General features: G+C 38.2%; 1 protein-coding gene across 2 annotated transcripts in view; it reads right to left on the reverse strand.

Moving 5' to 3' along the window:
* Positions 1–20,015: 20,015 nt before the first annotated feature.
* smoc2 (SPARC related modular calcium binding 2) overlaps positions 20,016–27,176 on the reverse strand; it is a 70,633-nt gene continuing 63,472 nt past the window's right edge. For both annotated transcript variants that reach the window (XM_017695368.2, XM_017695369.2), the window contains exons 10-13: positions 24,975–25,074; positions 22,177–22,424; positions 22,008–22,048; positions 20,016–20,659 (exon numbers count right to left, since the gene is read on the reverse strand). In XM_017695368.2, coding sequence (XP_017550857.1) covers positions 20,636–20,659; positions 22,008–22,048; positions 22,177–22,424; positions 24,975–25,074 — 413 coding nt within the window. In that variant the 3' untranslated portion in view covers positions 20,016–20,635. The remainder of the gene's footprint in view (positions 20,660–22,007; positions 22,049–22,176; positions 22,425–24,974; positions 25,075–27,176) is intronic.

Consider the following 27,176-nt stretch of genomic DNA (forward strand, 5'->3'; position numbering starts at 1 on the left):
CTGAAGTTTCACACTGTAACAGTGATATGGGCAAATAACGCAGTCAAGAAAAATGCTGTTGGGAAGACTCTGACATTGAGTGATAGATGTACTAATGATTATAGCATGGCTGAATATTTGAAAAAGCGTCATCTATTTTATTTTTAGCAATTTACTTTTTTTTTATTTGGTAGAGAAGTGTTTCTGTGTGTATCATCTAGTGACCACCTTTTATATTTTTGCCACGTTTGTGATTTTACAGGATACTGACAGAAACCGAAATGGTTAGCAGTGAAGATTCAAACCTGACAATACAGAATGTATGTTGAAAGCAAATGTCATTCTTAATTAATTATGTCACTTATGTAATGTAATTATGTAATTACATTGAAAGAACAATGCAAACAATGCAATCATAACCAGACTTCTAAGAGTTTCTAAAAAAATCATTGCAAGATCAGAAGACAGAGGAACAGTGAATGCAAACAGCTTCACTCAGCCAATGAACTGACCAGTCATAATATGGAATTATTAAAGCTTTCATATTTGAGAGAACGGAGAACATCAAGCTCTGCACTTGCTTCAGATCTGGAAAAAATCCATGTGTTTCTGTCCATCCTTCCACTGTAACAAGACTCAAGCTATGAGTCTAAAAGGATGTGTAGCTATCAAGAATCCCTCACTGAGAAAAGGAAATATGCAAAAAAAAAATTGCAAATCAAACAAAGAATTTGACGGTGTTTTCAGAACAATGGACTGACCAGCCTAGAGTCCAGACCTCAAAATCATTGAATGTGTCTGTTTTGTGATAAGCATAAAATCCAACTAACTTCTAAGACTAAACTTGGAAAGTGTGGGAAAAAAAACAAAAACAAGTTTTTTAAAACAGAAGCTATAGTAACAGTGAAGAGAGGGCACAGTAGTTCTATTTAATGGCAATTTTGTTTGGAAATGATAAAAAGTGGTCTTTGATTTATGCACAGTACTCTATACACTGACTACACTATTTGAATTTGTCTTAGAAACAAATTTCAGCAGTTAAGCTTAAGCCTGTATATTAAAATGTCTTTAAGTTTTATGAAACATTCAGCCAATTCATGTCCAAACATTTGGCTGGCTCTGTACCACGAAACAAGTGCTGTCTTTGAAATGTTTTCTCACTTCTATCTGTTTTTCTCTCCTTTCACTCTCTGAGTGCTGAGTTTGCTCCCCATTCCTGCAGACTATCCCACTCCCGAGCTCTCACTCAGGCCTGACCCCTCTGAGCTGGAATGAACAATATTTGCTTTCATTGGGGAATTTTTGTGAGGATTAAAATTTTCAGACTTTTTTTTTGGAGAGGAAAATGGGGAGGTGTGTGGGGGGGTACCCTTTAATCTGGTTCACACAATGTCTACCTTTGGTGTAGCTGTAGACCATTAGAGGCTGCTCTGAGTGGAAGAGACCAGGGGACAGATGGCTGGACGGATGGAGAGAATGGGAGAGTGCGAGTGAGAGAGAGATTGGAGGGGTGCTTGCAAGGCATTCTACCCTTCAGGGATTAACAGGGTGACTTCTCTTCTGGAATGTTCTGACAGGAGCAACAGCCCGCCCCTCAGTAGCTGCCCATCGTACACAGGTGCAAACCGAATGGGAGAGAAGGAAAGAGAAAGAAAGAGAAGAAAGAAATGGTGACGCACAAACAACAGATCCAACCATGATGCTGCTCCTTGTTGTAAGGCTCACTGGCTACTTTATCAATGAAATCTACATCTTGTCCATCATGCTGAAGTAGAAGGGTTTGACAGAATTCAAGATTTTATGTTGTCTTCATCAATTTTTTTGCACTACATTAGTTAGAATGCATCACCCAGTCATTTGGAATCCCTGTGGTGTCAACCAGTCCTGACCAAGAGCCTAACCACTCAGCTAAAGGCAATTGCACTGTTTGCTATCTGGTGTCGACCAGAGGAGGATGGGTTCCCCTTCTGAGTCTTGGTTCCTCTCAAGGTTTCTTCCTCCTGTTCTTAGGGAGTTTTTCCTTGCAACTTTCACCATTGGTGACTCTCATGGGGGCTTGGATTTTTCTGATAAGCTGCTTTGTCACAACACCTGTGGTAAAAAGTGCCATATAAATAAACTTTGTTTGCTTGATAATTATTACAACCAATCTGACGTTAGAGTAAAAACACCCTTTAATTTATTCATGTCTCCATATGACAGGTCTCACAAGAACATTTTTGACCATATATGTAGCATGAAATTCAAAATCTATTCAGTGTAACAGTCTGCAGTGGAGAGAAGTCCAAACCCAACCCATACCCGCAACTTTGCAATGCAACCTCAACAGGCCTGACTGGTGCTGCAAAATTTTTAACCCAAACACAACCCTAACTTTCTCACACGCATTAACAGAGATGGATTATTATAGACACAGTTTTACAGTGCTTTGCTTTGTTACAAAGCTCTGCAGCTGATCAACAGAAATGTCATAGTAGGACAAACTGGCATTTTACTCACCTGTAATACACTAAAAGCTTTAATATGCCGTATATTTTTGTTGAATTTCCAGTTGTACTGGAGAAATGCTTAATGCAAGGGAGAGTGCATGAAATTATGTGGCATTTTGTCTTAAATGAGAAATCTTTCATTAAAACACACCCTATCCCAATCCAATGTTGTATGAGAAGAATTTGAATTCATCGCAAAACAGGTTATTTTGTTCTGCCTGAGTGAAGTAGCATAGATCTTTGGCACACTGCTCAAAAACTGAAAGTTTGACCAAGGTAATGGTGGATAGCGATGGTTGTTAAGGAGTGACTGAGCTAAGAAAACAAGGCAGAGTTTGGATGTGATGCGGGAGCATCAAGATTTGGATTGGCCAATGACAAATCCCAAAGAATACAAATGTGTACATCTTAAATGATCAGCCTTAGTGATTAAAAATGTTAAACTTGAAAGTTTTGTTCATATTGTAAGCAATTAATTGTCTTCTCTTTTCTCTATACAGCAGGCCTGGATGTGTGGGGGTGTGGGACTTGGAGACCGTGTAGAACTACAGTCAGCTTCTTGTGACCGTGGCAAATATGGTTAGATTTGGCCTCAAAAAACTGCCAAAATCCAAGTTTCACTTGCATAAGTTTACTGAAGGCTTTATTGCTTTTCCTTTGCTGGGAAATATTTTTCATTTTGTCCAGTTGGAGATCAATTTATTTTTATGGCATATGTTTAATCCACATGGTGTTTTTTTAGGATACCTATTGCTGTAGAAATCACTCTATAAATCTCCAACTATGCTCAGAACAGACACTGATGTAGTTCAGTGAGGACACGGCCGTTATATTAACAGACCCCTAGAGAAGAGGGCATTTGTCTGACCGTAATTTATGAGGGGGAATGTACTAGAGCTTGTCTCTACTTGTGAGCGACGTTCATGCGTTACTCGGCAAATGGATTGGGTTCTAATGTCTCGGCTCTGAACAAGTGGCCTAATGATATTTTCACAGATGTTTCCAAAGCCATTTAAATGAACCAAAAAGTATTTAAATGTAGAACTGAAGTTCTTTTCTTTTGAAGCTAGTGGTGCTCCTCTTAAGTAAGATATCAGATTGTTTTCCTGAGATGTCTGATTGATAAAGGACTTGCAAAATGGGACCCTTTTCACTTCTTTTCTTTCATGTGAACAGTGCTGTTACCCCTTCGCTTGGGAAAGGGGAGGGGTCCTGATGGATATTGACTTCTATTAGCTTGATGCTATCATATTCGCTGGAAGGCCATGGTATTGAAGTCAGGCAGAGAGCAATGCGATTGCAAACACTGGATTACAATGAAAGGACAGATTTTAGAGTAGATCAGGTAAAGATGCCCCCAGGCACTATTTTGTAGTGGGCGAACAGCCAGAGGCTGTATCTCAGCATCTCTCAGAGAGCTCTGTTATCTATTCCAGTGTGATCTTGATCTGATCAATGTTTTCATTCAGAGCCTTGAGGCACAGCCCATCCTCATCAATCACCTTGTTGTGCTCTGCATAGGCTGGTGAATAGAACAGTCGCCTTGAGCTATTTGGTTTTCAAATTGAAGGTTAGTAATGAACATTCCCACCTCTTTTTTCATGCTAATTGATGTACACAGGATCTCTGGTTGGATGTGATCTAAAACCTTTTTGCTCAAGGTTCCTAAGTTAGTGGCTTCAACATACAATTTGAAGGAAACTCTGAGTGAAATGTGCCTTTCTAGAAAAACCTACCTAGTCAAAATTGTTTGGTTTGACAGGAACTAGATGTCCAAAGAGTGTAATGGCTTTGAAAGCTACCATAAGGTTATAACATGAAACGGTATAAATACACCATGCAATGCCTGAGACATCGTTTTACGACAGCTTTGAGAAGATTTTGGTCTAATTATTTTGATTGATTTTCTGATTTACCACTATTTTGCCATTATCAGGATTATACATTGAAAGTCTGAAGCCACACATGATGAATTCACTGGTAGTTTTGGATAGTAAATAAAATGACTTAGTTCTACACAAGTTTCATTTACAGGCATCATTTTTGAAGGAACTATCCATTAAGAACACAGAAAGGTGCTTCTTGTGTTTGATCACTTCAAAAAACACTTCTTAGTTTTAAGCTTCTAATCCATCTTCACTCTCATAATGAACTCCGTATTCACCATGTTCTCACATTTAACGTTCTGAACCCTCATTTACCTGCTCTGTGAATGTGTCGTACTTATGCCACAACCTCTTCATACGGTGTGGCCCAGAGGAGGATGGGTTCTCCTTTCAGTTTTGGTTCTCCCTCATGCTCCTGGGATTTTTACATTCTAAGGCTTATTATCAGTAACTACAGGCACGTCAATGCAAACTGGTTGAGCTGTTCGTAAGTTATAGAAGTGTGTTATAAAATTTGGGGCCTGCTTGTGGGCCCTGGTCATTTAAGAGGTTAAGGTTTTTCCTGATACTCTCCTTTGCTCAAAAGGGATGTTTACCTTAATTTCGGTAGTCTGTTCTGGGTCAAAATCTGTAGGAATACAAATGTGGTTGAATAATTTAAGCAATAGAACATGATTCTTCACAATAATACATTAACTTGAGTGTTCTATTGCTTTTATACAACAGCTCTGCAAAAATAAAGAAAACAAATTGAAGGAAAAAAGCACAAAAAATTGTACCAAATGTGCTTAATATTGGCTATTCCTTTTTGTGTTGTGGACAAAGCCATAAAACTATTGCAGTGTTTTCAGGTTTAGAGGTTTATTTTGCAATATTTGCAAGATTAATCCCTTAGCAAGCTGTAGGCCTGCCGGCAGGCCAATGTTTAATTACACACCTCTAGAACCAAAGAATAGCTCCAGTAGTTTGCACTGAAGTCTGTGTAGTTATTACATAATAAGTCTTTGTATAAAATGAACCTGGAATGTCAAGGGGTTCATGTAAATCTGTTTGCTGAATTGTTTTCTGGCTTATTGCAGTTTGTTAATTTGTTTCGCTAACAGAGTGACCAAATGAAGAGCTTGCTCAGGGGCACCAACAGGCTTGGAATTTGTAGTCCTGTGGTCACACTCTTCTCCAGAGTCTGACCAAATGACCTGCAGATCAAATATTATGTCCCCATTTTATGTTTTTGTATGCGCTACAGTAGAAAATTAGTAACAGTCAGCTGCAGCGTAGAGCGAACAGCTATTTAACAACCCATGCTCAGCAGAATGATACAGTTATTGTGAAAAAAACCTCACAAATAATCACAAACAGCACGGCCAGAACACTTCTTAGCAAGTCATATTGAGCAGAACTAACTTTTGAATAATAAAATAATAAGACCAAACACAATATTTTGGGATGGTTCTATGTGAGCTGATTGGTTCCTATGAGATTAAAAAAAAAAGTTAATGATGGGAAAATTGTTTAAAAAATAAAAAGGCATCATTCACCATAAGCTTGGCATGGCATCCCGTTGAAGGACCAAGTTAAAGTTGAATCATCATACTTTGTGCCAACCCTTTACTCCTGTACCACGGTGGACTACAGGCAGGTGTGTGTTATTGGAGATCCCATGCATTCTGGGATTGCTGTGTTTTGGGTGGGATCAGGCCACATGCCTTAGGACCACCATGCTTGACTTTGTTCCTTCCCTGGAAACGCTTCTCTCCTCTAATTACTCTGCATCACTATCCTGCAGCTCCAAAACAGGGGCAAAGAGATACGTCTGTCTGACAAATTCTTCTTGAGAAATGCATTGTCTGTAACCATGAATGAATGAATGCTTGGGAGGTGGGTGATTTCAAAGGGTTAGCTGTGCACTGCTGGATCATTTGATTACCAAAACAGTTCTCTGTTTACATGACTCATGGCCACACAGAGCTTTTATGTTATTTCATTCTATAATTGATCCTAACACCAGCTCAGTCTTTCCCAATGTCATGCATCTCCTGACCCAGAGAACCAGTGAGTTCCTGGCCTTCCTGTTGTTAGGCCAATGGAATATCTGTTTGTAGGCTGCTAAGTCAATGTAACGAATTGAATGATAAATTATTAATAACTTGATTTGGAAAAAAAAGACAAAACACTACATCTCACAGAACGGAATAAACCCAATTGAATGGAAATGAATTCCATCCTGTTCTGGGCTGGTTCATGCTGCTGATTTAGCTAGTAACCCACCATGGTAATGCTGGTTGACCAGCATCCAAAATGCAGCACATGCTGGTTTTAGTAGTCATCAGCAATGCTGATCTATACCGTTGTCATATCACTTTTTCATTTGATCACATTTTTTCAGAGTGATAACACATTTTTAATATATAAAGTGCACAGAAACTACATGTAAAGCTCAGCTGACTTCACTGTAAGGGTCTAGCACAGCCTGAGTCACCAAATTGTTATGCTAGTACAGCGCTGACAAAATGTTAGGCCAGCACAGCCAAGTAGCTACCTAAGTGTTATACTAGCAGAGTACATCTTTCTTAACCGTTATGCTAGCAACTAGATATCTATCTGTCACAGATTTAACAGTGTAAGAGTGACCACACACACCCCCGCATGGATTTGACTTTGCTTTCATGTTGACATGTACATTCTACACTCTGCCTATGTCACTTTCTTGCTTCCACTAATCTTTCATTTTGAAATATATAGAAATATCACCACCCTACATAAGGGTTACACTAGCACAGCACTGGCTACCTACATATTGCACTAGCAATGCAGTAGCTACCTAACTGTAATGCTAGCACAGTACTAGATATCTGAGTATTTTGCTAGTACAGGAGCTATCTAAATGTTATGCTAACACAGCATCAGTTACCAATACGTTATGCTAGCACATTAGCCATCTAAGTGGTATGCTAGCAAAGTAGCTACCTAAATGTTACGCTAGTACAGTGCTAACTACTTGGGTGTTGTTTGTTAATCTCTCAACATCCAGCATACAAGTGAAATTTTATAGGATTAGTTTCCCATCTTGCAAGTTACTGAGATTTTTAAGGAATATTTTTAAGAAAATGTAACTTGCAATTACAGACAACAACAGTGTGGTTAGGTAGTTAACCATGGAATGTAGGTGGAAGGAAGGCCAGGGGGAAAGACTACACAAGGAAGGTAAAATAATTAGGAACCAAAGGAAAAGTTGAGCTTTCCCCAAAAATATTACATTGACCACCAAATACTTATGAAATAAATCTGACATCTCACTTAATTTTATTGGAACAACACAGCATATTTTTTCACTTGCATGCATGCAGTAGTGAATATCAATGAGAGAAATGAAGCAATTTCATTATTTTGAGTTTGGAAAATACAGTCACTGGCTTACAAACCTCGGTTTACTTCATGGGATTAATGGGTTTGGATAAACTTCAAGTTGGAATCTTTTACTCCAAGGTGCAATGAAAATCAAACATTTCTCCTCTATACCTCCCTCTGATCGTTGCTCTCAAGCCTCTATTATGTGCCCTTCTTTCTTTCATTGTCAAATTAGATGATTGGATGGATTATGATATCAGACAATGTGAATTACAGAGGAATTACAGTGGCACTGCTGAGCCGAGGGGCGCAGTGGCCACCCTAATCCCTGCTGAAAGACGCTGAAAGGCCTTCTTGTTATGGCCTCCTGTCCCGTGTCCTTACAAACCTTAGAAGTTAGCATCTGGCTGTGTCTCTCTCTCTCTGTCTCTTGGTCTGCTTGAATGGTATTAGGTTTGAATATCTGCATTAAAGGTGACTGATCTGGTGAAAAGTGCCGCATTGCAGCCACAAGCCTTTGATTCTCTGGCAGCTGGTGCACTGTTTTACAAACATAGGAGAACAGAAGTCTGATAGGTCCAACTTGGAAAACGTGTGGTTGAGGAAGACCATCAAACCAAGAATCACAACCAAAAACTACAGATTTCTTCTCCAAAGGCCTTAGAATCTGTCCTAAGCTTTGACCCCTTAAGTGGCAGCTCCAGACTTACATTACACACTTTTATAACTGAACTTATTTTCACAGTAACCATAAAATAGAATTTCTACCTAAGTTGGTCTTTCAGTTTTTGCCCAATGCATTTTTAAATAAAAAAAAATGATAAAAAAACTTTAATAATATTGATGGACAGTATTTCCATGGAACATTTATTGTGTTTATTCCTTTAAAATCTCAGGCTTATTAGAGTCTAAGGCTTATTATCCAGTAACTACAGGCACTTCAATGCAAACTGGCTGAGCTATTCCTAGGATATAGAAGTGTATAATAAAACTTAGGGCCTCCCTGGCCATTAAACTAGAGATTGAGTGTTTTATGTCAACATGTTCATCTTTGTGGGGAGGTGTGAACTATTTTCACAGCTGGAGGTTCTCACCCCCCCACCACTTTCTGCCCTCATTGCTCACTAGCAGTTCAACACTGAGCTGCAACATTTCACACACAGACAGCCAAAGCGTTATGGAGAAAATATTTTATCACTAAACATGTGGAATGACCACTAGGGGTCCTGTAGAAAAAACGTTAATGACCAGTTTGCATTGTTGTCAATGTAGGTACTAAATATTAAGCCTTAGGTTGTAATAAAACTGAGATTTTAAGGAGGTGCCCCGATGAACTGTAGGCCTGTTATTCAGTTACATATCTTAAAACATATCAGCATTGTGTCACAAGAGCAAAGAGCTTACTTTCGTTTTTGCTGCACTGCTACAACAGGACTTTCTACCAATCCTGAGAATGAACTGACCAATAAGTTGGGAAAACTGAAAGCTTTTAAAATTGTTCTTCCCATGTATAAAACAGCAGGACTTTGATTATTTTTTCATATAATCATGAGCTCCGACCAGCTACACGTTTGATTGCATGGTTTTTAATAAAGAAGCATTCACATGATAGTGGTTTCCCGCTGCTCGTTCAAAAACAAGAACTAATAATAAATAAATAAATAAATAAAAACAACCAATCTTATGATTCTTATTCTAGTTCTAGTCCACTGTAACTGCTTATAATAACCACAATTAATGATTTAATGGACTTTTTGGTCATTTTGTATCAGCTCAAAGCATCAAATTGAACAAATTATCTTGCTTCCCAGTTAGTTTACCTTATTGGAGAAGATCGATATGAAACAACGTACTGCCCTGTTCTGCATATGCACTCACACAAAGGTGTACATTTGCACAGAATCATGTGTAGAATCCAGCAATGCTTCAATTCTTTTATGTCATGGGTGAACCTATGAGCAATAAACATTCATTCTGTGGCTGCTAGCATTAATTCTAATAGCTTATTATGGCTCATTTCGCCTTATGTTAAACTACTACAAAGTAATAGTTTTAAAAGCAGCAATCAACACATCAACATTCTATTTTATTAGTGTACATTCTAATGCACTTATTGGTTGTGTGGTAGGTAGTGCTTTGCAATACCACACAACCAATAAGTGCATGATCTGGAAGTGTAAAGGATTTGCTAAATTGTTATTGGCCTTAGTTGCAAGTACTACCAAAGGCAGAGGATCCCACAGAGGATAATACTACTTATAGCAGCTCTACCTGCTTTTGAAAGCTGGAAAATAGGGAAAAAATGATCCATTACATGCTTAAGAATTTTTTCCCATTGCATTCTTTTTTTCACGATTTTACCACTACTGGCAATGTCTTGTTTGTTATGTTTGTTTAGTGTCTCATTTATGAGAGCGAGAAAGTGAAGTATGGCCCCTTCATTTCACTTCACTATGTCCCACATACAGGCCCTAACAATTTAAGAAGTCAAAAGCAGCTGCTGATTTGCTCTGCTGCCTCAGAAAAACCCCTTCAAACACCCACCGCACCCCCCATCTATTCTTATCAAAGGCTTGGCTCGAAGTGCAGTCAAAGAGAACAGAAGTGCGAATTGAAAAGAAAGAAATGAAAAGGATAAAAACATGGACAGTCAGTGAAGTGTAAGGGGACAAAGAATAGCAATGAGGGGAGTACTGGGCAGCTGCGTCCAGTTCACAGAGAGCACGGATAAAGGAAAAAGATGTAGAAATGGGGTGTAAAATGAATCTAAAAGTTTTGATTCAACTATGTCAATGTTAGATGGAATTGAATGCAATTCAGAATCAATTATCATCAATAATAATTATAATAATAATATTCTATATAACATTTGCTCTTTTAAGTCCCCAGAGAGATGTTCATACTATATAGCACTGGATATCAGATAATTGTCATTACAGTTATCTTTGTAGAAATTGTTATACTAATAGTGTCTGGGGCTGAAAACACAAGTAATGTGATGGCGATTTATTCTATGGCTTAATATTATGTATGCATGCTGAATGCTAAAGCCCTGAGTGCACTAAGCACACTAAATAATCTGATCATAATCAGATTTCTGCAGTTATCTGATTATTCAAAAGGACATTTAACAGCATGCTCGAATTTATTAGATCGCAGTAAGGTCTAGAAATCTGATTAAGAAATCTGATAAAGAGGCTGGATTTTAGCTCCATAGCTCAGTCCATATATACTCCATATAAATTTCTTAGTCTGCACATGTGCGAAAACACATGGTGGTACCGGAAATCAGCAAGCAGTGTCGTCACAAGACGCAGCAAAACACTTTTGGAGCAATGCTGAAACTAACGACATGCTTTACTTTACCTTTATGTCACATCTTCTTCTGTGAGTTTATTGGCCGGTTGTATAGCAGAAATCTGATTACTGCCTGATTCATGTAGACCCGGAGTTTCCCCATTATCTGATTACTCAAGGACATGTAAACCCATTGATCAGATTACTAACATTTCTGCAGTTATCGGATTATTACCTGCATGTACTCACTGATAGCCAGGACAACAGGCCTTGGAATGCTTTGGTTAATATTTATGTTTTGAATAAAGTTTTTGAACTGAATTTTTGTTAACATGGATATTTCCTATTAGCTATTTACAACACGGGCAGCATGGTGGTGCGGTGGTAGCGCTGTCGCCTCACAGAAAGAAAGGCCTGGGTTTGATTCACTGGCCGGGTAACCAGGGTCCTTTCTGTGTAGAGTTTGTATGTTCTTCCCGTGTCTGTGTGGGTGTCCTCTGGGTACTCCAGTTTCCTCCTACAGTCTAAAGACCTGCATTTAGGCTAATTGGACATGCTAAATTGCCCCTTGGTGTGAGTGTGGGTGAATGTGTATGTCTGTCTGTCTGCCCTGTGATGGACTGGCAACCTGTCCAGGATGTATCCTGCCTTCCAGCAACCCTGAGGGCGAAATGGCATGGAAAATGTGTATGTGTGTATTTACAACACTTAAATTGTTGGGGATTTGGAGACCTCTCTGGTGGAGAAGTGTAACATTCCGTGACATGCTTGTGACCTCTTCCCTGAGTGGATGAATCTTACGATTTGTGAGTGTGTTGAAAGAGACTTCAAAGACACCTGAGTCAAAACTTGGTGAATGATGTGAGAGAATTAATTACATTTTTTGGACACCTAAATATCAAAAATAATCTTGAATGACATGGTCTAAAAGGTTCAAGGAGAATCAGACTCCATGCATCTGACTCATATTTCAGGCTTTACAGGATAACTCGCAGCAGCACATGCACACTATATTTTAGCAGGTTTTTTTTCCTGACTCAGTCATGCTACTTCTTTTTAATTTTAAAGAAAAAAATCTTACGTAGTACAGCTTTAAAATAAAAAAATAAATAAGAATGAATAAACCTTCCTATTATTTATTATTGTGTGAAATATTATTATTCATTATTTGTTTATATGATCTCTCTGAGCATATTGGCTTGGGTCACTCGCCACACTCGCCCAGATATACGATGCAAAGTACTGGACCACAATTTATGCAAGATGTGATGTGTGTGTGAGAGAGAAAGAGAAAGAGAGAGAGAGCAGAAGAATTTTGGTGATGACCAGGTGATGCACCTGAGAGTAACCCGATCCTGCAGTGATGACAGCCTGGTTGCCACTGGTGATGACACAGTGGCGTCATGATGCTGGCTGATGACGGAGGCTGTACACTGGTGATACAGCGTGTCACAACAAACAGTGGAGCTGTGGAGTGGACACAGGTGTGTGTAAGCCCCCACCCCCCATCTCCGTTTCCACCGCTCACCTATCTACACAACTCACATGCCTGCCATGCCAGAGACGTCCTGCAACCAACAGCCACAGCTCTACAGCCAACAGTCAATCGCTGTTTATCTGATGGGGTTTTGGTGATCTACCAGGTCTTGCATGGTTGTTAGGTGTCCCATTTACCCCGATTTTCAACTGGAAATTAAACAAATGAAAGGTGATCTGTAATGCTTGCACAACTCTATAGGTTTATAGCAACGCTTTGGTCAGGAATTGACCATTGATGAAGGGCTAGGGGATGGCTGACACTTTTATAAAGTTGGTGCTACTAATAAAGTGGAGGGTGATGGTAAATCTTTATATTTTTTCTTTAGACTTTAGAAAGGTACTTTATCTCAAACCTTCACAGTAGAGCAAAATTCTAACGGATCTCTGTTTAATGTTTACTGATTAATATCCATCCATATGGCTAAACACTATAAGATCTTTATCAGAATCAAGCCAAGTTTCCTCACTGTACTTTAGCCATGCATGGAGAAGCACAGTGCACCAAAAGCTCCATCAATAGGAGCTTTGTAAGAGTCAGGCTTCACACTTAACGCCGTGTGTTTGCTTTCCTGTCCCTCTCTGGGCTCTCTCGCACCTCTTAACCCCGTTAATCTGCTCCAGAAGCATCCTGAGCTGTTCACATATCTGACCTGAAGCCTCGACATCCAGTTGCATATCTGTTTCTACACAGTTTATTCAGTTGCTGTACATTCATTTAAATCTGTCTTGTTATAATGCAGACTGTTCTACAAGTATTTACAATACCATGATATACTGGGGAATTTCTTAATAAAGAGTAAAGAGTAAATTTCTTATAAAAGAGTAAAGGACTGTCAAGTGATTAATTGTTCCTTCAAATCAAAGCAAGTCAAAGAAATGACTGACAACAAACACTGAGTAACAAATTATTTGACATTTTATAAAATCAGCAGAAATGCTAAAGGTCAAAAAAGATGATGAAAAATCGACAACAAGAAAAAGAAAAAAATGTAGACACTAAGAAGAATTAATGAAGAGGAATATATATTCTGAATTAAAACAAGACAAGCATAAGAATAAAGGAGAGGGAGGAAGAAGAGATGAGGATAAAGGAAAAATAAGGAGTAGGAGGAGAAGAAGATAATGATGATGATGATGAATAAGGAGATGAAAAAGCAAAAAGAACACTTAAATGATGGAGCAGGAGAAGAAGAATTAGATGATGAAGAAGAAGAAGAAGATGAATTAGTTGAAGATGAGTAAGAATAATGAGGAGAAGAATTATAAGAAGAATTATATGATGACGAAGAACAAGAAGAAGAAGAAGATCACTAAGAGGAACAACAAGAAGAAGAGGAGCAAGAAGAAGAAGGAGGAGAAGGAGAAGAAGAAGTCCCCAGGTCCCTGGTGTCCTCCTAGCAGTATTTACTCAGGGTGCACTGCTTCCAGTAGCCAAGCCAGCAGTCATTAAAATGCATGATGGACTTTGACAGCAATTTCTCCACACAGCATGCCAGAACTGAGATCATTAAACACACACACACACACACACACACACACACACACACACATGCATACACACACACACACACACACACACACACACATGCATACATACCTAAACACACACACACATAAACACCCACACAAACTCCCACACACGCATACACACACACACACACACGCACACACACCTAAACACACACACATATAGCTAAACATACACACACACATACAGATACACATACAGATACACACACACACACACACACACAGTCACACATACATACACACATGCACACACATAAACACCCACACAAACTCCCACACACATACACACACACCCACACTCCTAAACACACACATGCACCCACACACACACACACACCAACTTGGGCTTGGGGAACATTAAACACACACACCATGCCCAAAGAACATAATATCAATACTATCTCTGGGTAGTATTTGTGTGTGTGTGTGTGTGTGTGTGTGTGTCTGCGTGTCTGTGTGTCTGTGTGTTTTACTTTTAGACTTTTATACTGCTGTTTTCAATTAATCATACCATAAATGTTTTAATTCATCTCTGTGATATTAATGACACAGATGTTAAGCATGTTTGCTATGTTTTAGCCTGTTAGCTAGCTGTCCTAGTTAAGAACTTAAGTTGCCAGCCCCTCAGTTTAGATAAAAATGGGTTCTTACTTCATGAGTGCACTTAGTGATCCATTAAGATTAAGAGACCCTTATTATTCCCACAACGGGGAAATTTCCTTTCCACAGTCTAACCCATCCCTGCAGTGAAACACCACATACACACATAGTGGAGACACACACTAGGGGCCAGTAAGCACACTTGCCCAGGGCAGTGGGCAGCCCTATCCACAGCGCCCAGGGAGCAGTTGGAGGTTAGGTGCCTTGCTTAGGGGCACCTCAGTCATGTACTGTCAGCTTCATGGGAACTGGCGACCTTCTAGTCGCATGTCTGGTTCCTTAACCTCCAGCCCACGACTACTCCCAGAAAATGACATGTGAGCAACATGGGAGTCAAAGATTATTCAATAACAGCAGAGTTTTTTCATGGTGTATTGTAGTAAAATACACTTCAGATGTTGTGAGTTCGTCATAGATATGTGCATTTTGTGGATTTTACAATGGCTCCTAAGAGTATTCTCTTTATTCAGGCCGTGACTTGTGTGCTATCGTGTATAGCCATCCTATACGAATGGTTCACTTCACTATTAATCCCCTGAGTCTGTAAGTCTCTGACTCACCTCCTGTCCAGCAAGAAACACCAACTACATTTGAAAGAATAACGTGAGTCAGTGGATCTCTCCTTACTATCTTGTGCTGTCAAAATAACTGCATTACTTTTCTTGTTATTTCTAAGACGACATAAACGCACTGCAGATCAGGTGTGAGCTTCAATAAGAAGCACATGGGAACTTTATCATGGGCGTGTGCATACACATTATTCAGAATGACTGGAGTGAGGCTTGGCACATTTTCAAGCTCTCCGCTGAGCTTGATTATTGTTTGGGCACAATATAACGGAATTTCCCTGAAGGTGACTTTGTGTTCTGTTTCTGAAGTCTGTTCCTTTCCTGGTATCTGCATCTAATTTTGAGCTGTTTAGGCAGCTGAAACCACGTCCAGTGACTCATTACATTTTACAGTCATTTGTTGTTCTGACCACCCCAAACGGCTGGCGTAGAAGCTAAAACAATGGCTAAGGACACATGCATTTGATAATCTGTGTACATTATTTTCGCTCATTTTAGCCCTTCAGAGTCTAGAGTTATTGTTGTTTTGCTACCCCTACCAACATAATTACAGGATCGTGCGATCAATTATATAATCAGTCGATTTACATACGATTCAACAGGTTTCGGTCTGCAGGTCGAACATTTTTCTGTTTGTTTTGATTGCAGAGAAATGACTAAAACAAGGCAACGGATGTTTTTCTTACTGCAAAACAAAAGTGTGTGTATATAAATAACTTTTCCTCAAATTCAAATCATAATAAAATTGCTGTTCTTTTACTTACAACCACAAATGTGGGATGAATTATAAGGCCTAGAATCTGCATTTTCAACAGAATTGTTCTGTTTGTTTAAATGAGTTGAATAGTTCAACAAAATATAAGAAGATCTGGGGCGGGGCTCTAGATAGGTTAAATGGTGAACCAGGGGACAGCAGGACGCAGACGCACATAGAATGAGATGTAACAGATTTCTTTATGTAGTTAAACAGGTTCAGGTACAGTGTGTTAAGTTCTCCCCTGATGACTGTAATAAAGCACCATTTCATAGCAATTAATTTACAGTACATTGAGAGCTAGCTAAGCTAATGTACAGCCTCCTCATTGGGGGGTTAATTTTAGCTCATTGTTATTATTCTTCTATGCAAACTACATATAAATTCCATATAATTTCAAAATGTTTTTTTTTTTTTTGTTTTTATGTACAGATTCAAAACAAGTACTTTTAGTTTTTTTATATATGCCCTGTGCATATGTACAAATCAAATTTCCACACATTATGTCTGTTGAGTTTTTACACAAGAGTATAAACAAAAGTTATTATTTTTGCCTTGCATAATTGCTAGAAAAGAGAATTGGCAGCTCTTTACATCACTACATTCGACGCTTTGCATTGCGCTTGGGGATGTAAGGCTTGGATGCAGCTTCTCGGCCTTGGAAACGGCCTTGAGTGAGTACTTTTCGAAATATAGTGTATCTCACAGATTAATTATAAGGAAGGTAAGTACAGAATATAAATAAAAATAATGTGTGGCCACAGCTTATTACTGTGTGGGAACGAGATCCTAATGTGTGACCCCAACTTAGTAAGGCATAGGAATGAGATAATTTAGTTGTGGCCACGTGGGAAGGAATGGGGTCAAGATAATGCCTCAATAAGTCATGGGCATGCATTCAATCTCGTTACCTTACTAAGTTGTGGCCATGCAATTTTTCTGTTTATACAGGATGTCACCAGCAGGGCTCCGTAAGTAACAGAGAGGCCAGCAGTCAGTCAAAAAGTCTTTCAGGGTGAGCTGAAAGCAGCAGGAACAACATGCACAGAGAACAACAAGATATGAACTGCACCATAATCATCCCCATTCCTCCCCACACAAACATAAGCATTTGGACAAATTAGAACTCTTTTAGAACAATATACTCTGGTCACACGAAAGAAAACAGAACTCTTAGGCTACAACTTAGTTCAACATGTTTGGAGAAAGAATGGTTGCATGTGTGATGTAGAGAACACCCACAGTGAAGCATGAAGGTGGGAGTATCATGATATGGGGCTGTGTCTCTGCAGACAGTAGTGAGGTATTACATGTCATTAAATGAGTGGAAAGATGTGCAGGGATATATTAGAACTTAATCTCATTCAGCAGGAACCTAAATGTTTGGAGGAGATAGATGTTTCTACAAGACAATGATCCAAAACATAAAGCAGTCAAAATTGATTTCTAAAAAAAGATGAAGTTGTTAAAATGGCCTAGTGAATCTCCTGTTTTAAATTCCATCCATCCATCCATTTTCTAAGCCGCTTCTCCGTCAGGGTCGCGGGGGGTGCTGGAGCCTATCCCAGCAGTCTTCGGGCGAAAGGCAGGACACACCCTGGACAGGTCGCCAGTCCATCGCAGGGCATGTTTTAAATTCCATAAGGCCTAATCAATCTCCTGGTTTAAATTCCATAAGAAACCTTCGGGGCTTGAGGAAATGTTTTTCCAAGAGGAATAGACTAAAATTGCACCATAATCCCACAAAGGGCTAATCACTTCTTACTGGAGACATTTCAAGGTTAGAATGGCCAATAACAACTTTGCAACAAAGAACTGGTATTTACTTGTGGTGTCTGAATTCCCAGTTTATTTTTTTTGTAAGCATATCTTTGTTCCTACTTATAAATACACACATTTTTTTTTCGTATTTATAAGTCGAAAGTCAAAAAGATATGCATGTAAATTTGATGGATATATGCACTGTAAGTATATAAAATTACGAAAATGAAAGTGTAAGTGAATTTTCAGTTTCTTGCACTGAAGACGTCGCAAATATTTTGTGTTTGTTCATTTTTTTCTTTTTCCTTTTTTGTTGCTGTTTTTTTAGCGGTTTCTTCCTCTACAATCAAAAAAATTTCTGATGCATATTTTTTATCCGTGGTTGGATAGTGTAGTGGGTAACACCTCTGCCTTCTATGCTGTAGACTGGGGTTCAATCCCCCACCAGGGCAGCACCCTACACTATACCAATAAGAGTCCTTGGGCAAGACTCCTAACACTACCTTGGCCTACCTGTGTAAAAAAAACTGATCAAATTGTAAGTCACTCTGGATAAGAGCATCAGCCAAATGCCGTAAATATTTTTTAATGTATTTAGTCTGGAAAGCTCCTTTAAAAATGTACTGAATTAGTTGTGTTTACATCAGTTACCAGACTTTTCAGGTGAACGTTACAACTAGCCCCTCAGTGTATGGGTAAGTTGTAACATTTGAACTCGCTTCAGTTTCAGTCGAATTGTTCATTAACTGGACGCGCTGGAAACAAAGTCGACATTTTCACTGGTAGGAGAAATGTGTAGGGAACTTGCATTAATCATAAAAAAAGATTGATCTTAAATATTTTGCATTATTTAGCAAAAATTAAAATGTTAGTTTGTGTCCTACTCTGTCCTACAGCCCTGTCCTACTCATGTCCTATTGTCCTACTCATATCTCTCTGTCTATGAGGGAGTGAAGCTGGGGGGTCCTTAGAGGCCTTAATTTGACCTCTTTAAGCTGTCAATGGCTAATCTTCCCTTCATGTTCGGCGGGGGTGATAAAGCCAGGCCGATTGCTGGCTAATCTCACCACTGCCTGCTAATCGCCAATCACACACCAAGCGTAAGGGCCGGGGTCAGTGTCAGGTCAACAGTGAGAGAGTGAAGGTGACCAGAAGATAAAGAAATTAAAAGTCGAGTTACGGCATTCTGTAGCCAGATATATATAATCTACAAAACAATTTACAAGCCTTATAAATCCTCCATCTGCATTATATTGTAGCAACTGTTGCTAGTTTGGACAAAATGTTTTACAAAATGTTGGCAGAACTCCTATTTAATCTACACCAATCAAGCATAACATTATGACCAGCACTGCTGTGCCTGATCCCCTCGTACCAGCACAACACACACTAACACACCACCACCACGTCAGCGTTACTGCAGTGCCGATAATGATCCACTACCCAAATAGTACCTGCTCTGCGAGGGTCCATGGGGGTCCTAACCACTGAAGAACAGGGTAAAAGGGGGCTAACATAGTATGTATAATATGTAGAGAAACAGGTGGACTACAGTCTGTAACTTTAGAACTACAAAGTGCACCTATTTAGTAAGTGGAGCTGCTAGCTTTGCATTGAAGTCTTTGTATTTACTGAATAATAAGCCTTAGTATGTAATATGCCTGAGATGTTAAGGGGTTAAGAAATGTTACTTACAGTAGATAGAAGCCCACTGCAGTCAGTTCTGTTATGTAGCATGTCAGTGTAGATGTCATTTAGAAAATGCTTGTCAATTCTGATTATTTGAATTTTTGTGTTTGTTCATAGCTTAGTTTAGTTATTAACATGTTAACAAAGACAAAATATACACAAATCAATTTTGATAGATTGAGGATTTATCTCCTGTCTCTATGTGCAGCTCTGGAGGGGATCTTAAACACACTTTAGGCGCTGTTTTACTCATATAACCATCACTAAAGATTTGTCCTTATTACACATCCCTAGGGTCATCTCAACCCTGACATCTGACCTTCCAAAGACAGCCCTGAAGCTGATGGAAACCTGTCTTAACTAGAGTTAACCACAGCCCTGATGGGGAAACAGGAATAAGCCTGACTGAATGAATTCTTTCAGTGGTAAATTGGCTGGTGGTTGATCTATTAGTTATAATCACAATGCATGGCATGGCAAAGTTTCCACTATGCAAGACTATTACCAGATTAGATTGGAGATTTAGTTAGAAGAGAGCTTTATTACAGGCACAAATCCTGTTTACCAAACATTTCACAGACAAGTCTTGATATATACAGTGTACTGGTATAAAATGTACAATAAAAGGTAAAAAAAAAAAAGACGTCTTTATTGCTAATTAACACAAAGCAGTCTTAACGAACTCCATTCTAAGACCATTTATTACAAGAGTAGGAGCGCTCTACTGAAGAGCCAGAGAGCGAAGCAGGGGTGTCTAATGCATTAATTCCTTTCAGCTAATTGATAAATCTGTCATCATGTATGAACAAAATACAACAAAGAACATAACAACACAAAAGCAACATGTAATACAACTTGTACAACTCAGAAAAAAAAGCATTTACTTTTTTTAGAACTCACAAAGGACACATACATTGTATGTGTTAAAGTATTAACGTTTTGTAAGGACATAAAAAAAGCTAACTAACACCATTCACATATTCAGCAGTCTGTTTAAATACCTTCCTTTTTTCTACAAAAAAGTGAATTTACATTGTTTTTTGTTTTTTTAAAGTACAAAGTGCAAATACTATGGGTTTTTTCCGTCGCTGCTGGGTGGGGGCAGAATCTCATTGTAGAATCTCAGCTGCTGCATCAGCCTTGCTTCTTCGAGGTGTTCTGAAAAGAGAAAGATGTTTATGGATTAAACTCATTTTCACTGTAATACGCTCCTAATAGCTGTCACTAATGACTCATTTCCATAGATCTTCTTACTCTGACTATGATAAGCCTCTAACAGTAGTTAGCAGTTATTAATGGCTATTTTAAAGACTTCTGTCCAATGAAAGGGGCTAGTTCTTTTTTTTTCTATATTCAATGTTGTATATTAGTTGTAAAATCTTATCTTCTGTTCATGTTGCTCTTGTGTTATTGTTTTGCTATCTTGTGTCCACCAGAGGAGGATAGCTTCCCTTTTGATTCACCTTTTGTGGTCCAGATTAGACATTTTACTATTTTCTTGGGTTTGTGTTACTTCATTGACGGTTTTTGATACTAAATAACATGTATTTTTTTCTGGTTCCTATCACTACCTAGAAAAAGGTGAAACTATGGAAGAATTCCCTTGATCTTTTGACCAAACATGCTAAAGATGCTATCAGTGACTGGAAAGATAGTAACTACAAATTTGCATGACGGCTGAAGGCTTATTCACTATCAACAACACTCGCTTTGCCTGAGTGAACTGTTTCTTTAATAAAGCATTTATAAGACATGTTTAAAGGTCTAGCTATGTATTTTTATGTGCTATGAATGTGTTTTAAGAGCGGTACGTAGTACCTTTAAAGACAGTGCAAGTCAGAAATCGTAGTGTGTTTTCCTTCCTTTCAGTAAGGAATATGGTATCATGGAGGGTCTCTGGGATAGATAGGTGAGGGTGGTAAGCAGAGCGAAGTGGAACTTTGGTATTATTGGTTATTTTCTCGCTGATACACAGTCATTACTGTGTAATCAAAAAGCAAAAGATGTTTTAAGTAGGAAAAAAGTCATTAGAGTTTGATGAAACAAGAATTTTGTCTTTTAAATGGTTCAATATGAAGAATCCTGCCTAGTATCACCAAGGATGTGAACTAGGACGTGAGTCAGATTTAGATTTCTGGTTGATTTAAAAAATGTTTCAATTTGTCAAATAAATTGTTATTTATTTTCTTCTATGGTAACATGTAAAAGCAGCTATTCTTCAATACTAGATAATACTGTCAATACTAGATACTGTACCTACTGTAAAACACTGCATTGGATATCGTCATATAGTAAGCAATCAAGATGTTGCTTTATTTTGGCATACAGTTACATTGTATCACAACCTTTGAACTTACATTTGCACTCTATGCCAGTATCATTAACTTTGTTTTCTATCTTTTCACTGTATTGCTTTTTTCTGCTCTCTTCAACTCTTTGTTGTAAGCTCCAAAGCTTCTAGAGAAAGTATGGAGAGAGCATAGCAGAAAAACAGTCCCTTACTCACCAGTCTACTGGAGGTCGTGCCTTCACCTTGTGTTTTTGCCCCTGAAGAGAAGATGAGGAATATTTTAAAACCAAGTTTCCCATCAAATCAAAGAAGAATACTGAGAAAATCACTAAAGTGTGACAATCACACATCAACTAAAGCTTTTTTTGTCCCCTGGGGGACCTACCCTCTTCCTTCGTGACCCCAAGGCAGCCCATGAGCTCCTGCAGGGAGAGCGCTTTGTCGTTGCTGATATCGCAGTACTCCACAAACTTCTTCACGCACTTCTTTGGTTTGGACTTCTTGCGCAGCAAACGCTTGAAAGGCTTGATCTCTTTCTTGCCAATGTCACCGCTGGAGTTCTTGTCCAGCTGACTGAAGTACCAGTGCACCACTCTCTCCTCCAGAGTGTGGCTGGGGTCTGGCTCCTGCATTCTGGAAGAAGACATCACGGCAATTAGTTTAACAGTGATTCCCACACTGACTGACCAAAGCAAACTCATCCAAGCAAGCTTAACATGTACTCGAAAGTAGTCTTGGGGCACTCTCTGAATACACTTTTCATCTGGCTTATTTATTACATTCATAGAGTCAATATACTTTGCTATATAGTTCTGCTGTTGATGGAAGAAAACTGAAACATTTCAGTGAAATATACTTGGGTTTTATTGGAATGAAATTCTCTTTCAATTTTCATTCACTGAAATGTTTGTGAGTCAAGCAACTCTGATAGTTATTTTTTTGAATGTGTATCTTTCAGACTGTTAATGGAATTTATAGTCAGGTCTGTTGAAGATCTTCACCTTGAATGTTGAACATTGGATTAGGGTCCCATCATTTGTTGTAAAGTTAAATAGGGGGTTAGGTGAAAGTTTTCTAGCATGCTGTTGCTCAGTTGGACGCTGAATATGGTAAAGCACAATGTCCACAATGCATTAACAAATATTATTATAACCAATGATATCATATTTCACTGCCTACTTCCTCCGCTCCCACCTACCATGGAGAGAAAATGCTCAGCTTGTTTATCTGATAATGCATTTCACTTAGAAATACACCACCATACAGAAGGAAAATGTTTTAGGCTTTCTGATTTATATTAATTTCACAGGCAATCTTGCTCCTAGACTGGGCTTAGATGGGCAGCACAATGACCAATTCCCATTTTGAAGCAGAGCAACAAAATATAGCTGAACTTGGCTTTTACTTTCATAGTTAATACATATTTCATGACAGTTGCTGAATGATTCCTAGATAGGTAATAATCATTAGTAATTAAAAAAAGTTAGTAATCATTTAAAAGATTATAATTTAAGGAGTTAAAGTATTGGTTATGTCTACTTTAGTGTATAGTCAGCTTTTAAATTTTATATGAGTAGCTTTTGGGTATCTCCAAGTCCAACACTACTGTTAAACTCATAATGCACTTTTACTCAGATTGTAATCTTCCTATTAAACATGATAAAACCTTTTGGCCTCCTAATGGTTCTTTAGTGCTCTTTGCAATGTGAAGAACCAGGCCAACTCAGAAATGATCTGAATAACATAAAGACCATTGGACATTGTGGCATTAGATGTGGTTGTGGTGTACTGGTGGATTTCCACAAAAGTGTCTGTTTCTTGTTTCGGAACCAACACCACAATTGCCCAATATCTCTCGTTTCTGAAAGGAAGGGATGGAAATGCTCACATACTGTAGGGTCCAAAGGCCTGAGCCTGTTACCAAGGACTGCTTTTATTTTCCACATTTATCAAAAACTAATAAAACTTTCATTCACTGATAATTCTTCTTTGACTCAAGTTGATACTTGAAGTAATTCGAGAAGTACTTCAACCCGAGACAAATATTTTCTTGGTAACTAAAGGCTATTGACTGGCATCTTTGGGAAAGCATGAAAAGGGGAAAAATGAAACATGCTAAGCCATTTCAACACATCCTGTAAGCTCTGAAAGGCAGCGGGAATATTGTGGATTCTCATCTTCTGCAGAATTGTAACGTTAATGACACTGTATGATCAAAAAATAATAACCCGGTTGCCTTAAAACTGAATTGAACTTGAAACAATAAGTTGACAGAATACAAAACACAGATTAAAACATTGTTAACTTACTATTAGAAGTTCTATGAACTTGAAATTATGTTATTAGTTATTTAATCCACTTTTTCTCCTCCGACAATGAGATCTCAGAAAGCTAAAAGTGTATCAGGAGAAGAGTTACCTGCTACCATTCTGAACATGCAAACACAAGCACTTCAGTCACATTTTATAATTTCTCTGATGAAACAAATCAATAATAAGTGTTTCCATAATGATGCGAATTCTTATTGTGGGTTGCTCACAACCTATCAACAAAGGCAGCGTGAAGCTGCTTTTACACTGTGATAGACAACACAGTAGCACACAGAGAGCATGAGTGAGCATTCACACACATTCACAATGCAATTCAGATTGATACAGACTTGAATGAAACAGTAAAAGGTGACTGAAGTATGAAATACATGCAGTCATGCGCAAAGGTTTGAGCCCGTCTGTCAAATTACATGTTTTGTTGACTTTCTAAGTGAAAATAAATTAACACGCCCTCAACAGAGAGCATACTTCTGCACATTTTAATGCATAATTAAAATTACTTTCAGAATTTAACATATTGAGGAAAACATAAAATGTGGCCTGTCTGAAAGTTATAGCACGAATTTTAATTTATGTTTTTTTTTCCCTGAAACTTTTTAAAACTTTATCTATCTATCTATCTATCTATCTATCTATCTATCTATCTATCTATCTATCTATCTATCTATCTATCATATATATATCTATCATATATATATAAGGTTGCTCTCTGTTGAGGATGTGTTAACTTATTTTACTTAAAACATGTCATTTGACTTGGGCTGTTTAAACTTTTGCACTCGTGCTTTTTGTTACATAGTTGTTAGATCATGTTAAGTACTTCACATAAGCAAGTGAACAGGTGCTTGTTTACCTTCCAGCAGTGGCTGGATCTGTGACTGCATGCACCATGTCTGTAGACAGTGCGTCCAAGACACTCGTCAGAAACTCCCTTTTCTTGGCTCCAGGACATCCTGCAACATACAGAGGTGCTCTGATTAAGCGTGCAATATAAATCCATTTTAAATCAATTTTAAGTAACAGCAAGCACATGGTGTCATTTTATAATCATTATTTCTCCTTCGAAGCTCATTGGAACAAGTAGAAAAAAGGTGTTTATTACATGTGTTGATTCCAAACTCTCAGTCAGTACCATGTTTATATCTGTCAGCAGAAGATATTTCATTATTTCTTCAGTTTGATGAAGTTATAGCTATTGATTGGTGGAAGGAATGTTTTTTTACATTCTTGTTGATTTTCTCATGTTTTCAGTTCTGAAACAAATGGATAAAAGTCAAAAGAGCAGAAACAAATCTGCTAGTAACAGGATTTGTATGAATGTAATTTATTACATAATTGTAATTATGTAATTACTATGCAGTAATGCTGCTTGATATGCTGTTCTTGAGCTGGTCTGAAGGCCACCTGAAGTTTGGAGGTCTGTAGTGATTGACCTCTGCACACTATGCGCTTCCATGACTGGACCTGTTGCACAGGTGGCATCCTGTCATGGTACAATGCTGGAATTCACTGAGCTCCTGAGAGCGACCCATTCTTTCACTAATGTCTGTAGAAGCAGTCTGCAGGCCTAGGTACTTGGCTTTATACATCTGTGGCCATGGAAGCGATTGGAGCACCTGAATTCAATGAAGTGGATGGGTGAGTGAATACTTTTGGCAATACAGTGTATGTGAAGAAAAAGGAAACATAAACCATTCCTTGTCATGGTGGCCCAATAAGCTGTATGTGAGGGTGTAAAAATAAAAGCCAGCGTGCAGTTTTAACAGCATTAAAACATAAAGCTGGAAGAAAGACTTAGAATCATTCACACCTTTCCATTATAAGAAGGGAAGAAAACACCTGCCAATCATTCTGAGCATTTTATTGGCATAGGTAACAACAGCCTAGCATGACTGGGAAAATCAGCAAACAAAGCTAACATATACAGCACTGGGCAAAACCGTCATTCATTTCATTTCCAGTCAAAACAGCCAAGTTGTTCATTTTTCAGTGTCAGGAAAAAAAGCAGAAATATATATTTAACAGACAATAATACAGAAACCTCAAAACCTGAATATAGTATCTTTTTTCAGTGTGTGGTGTGTCCACTCTGCCTTTTTTATAGCCTTTATTCTTTCTGGAGACTTGCTTTCAGTTTTTAAAGAAATCTGCAGGGATTTTTTTCCACACCTCCAAAGTTTAGTCTTAGATGTTGGTTAAATTTTTTGCTTCTCACAACCTGAACAATCATCAAGGTCTGGACTCTGAGCTGGTCAGTCAGTCCATTGTTCCAAAAACACCAGCAGCTTTGTTGTTTGATTTGTAGATGATTATCTTTCTTGTCTGGTTTAAAGTTTAGTTCCAAAATTGTTTTAAAATTATCTTATTATAAGAAACACATTCACTAGAGAAATACATTTTGGTGTGTATGTGTGTGTGTGTGTATATATATATATATATATATATATAAACACTATACTCTCTCTCTCTCTCTCTCTCTCTCTCTCTCTCTCTATATATATATATATATATATATATATATATATATATATATATATATATATATATATCCATCCATCCATCCATCATCTTCCGCTTCTCTGGGGATATGTATATATAGTGTGTAAGGACTACATTTTATACTTTTATTTTGTACCTTCTTGGAAATACCTCAATGGTATCTTGCTGGTATGCTGCTGTTTGGTTCATGTTTCAACATTAATATTTTTGTTTGTAGGCATGGTTATAACTAGGCATCAAGAAAAATTCCACATTTTTCCAAATGTTAGGAACTTAGATTGGATTGACGTAGAATGCTCCATTCCAGAGAAACCCAGTCAAATTGTTCACAATGGTGGTGACAGGAACCAGACGTTTCAAGAGTTTAATGCATCTAAAAGTTACCTCACAAAGAATATTAAGAATTAAGAATATTTTGTCTGAGGTTTTGTTATAAGACAGCTTTAAGACAAGGTTTCACCCTAAAACATTTCTTAACACATTCATGGCAGATATATACTGCATGTGTGCTGTGAGGCTAAATGGTACCCCAGAGGAAACCTTTTTTTCTGATTCA

This window comes from Pygocentrus nattereri, chromosome 5, assembly GCF_015220715.1.
Source record: "Pygocentrus nattereri isolate fPygNat1 chromosome 5, fPygNat1.pri, whole genome shotgun sequence".
In the NCBI taxonomy this organism is placed as follows: Eukaryota; Metazoa; Chordata; class Actinopteri; order Characiformes; family Serrasalmidae; genus Pygocentrus; species Pygocentrus nattereri.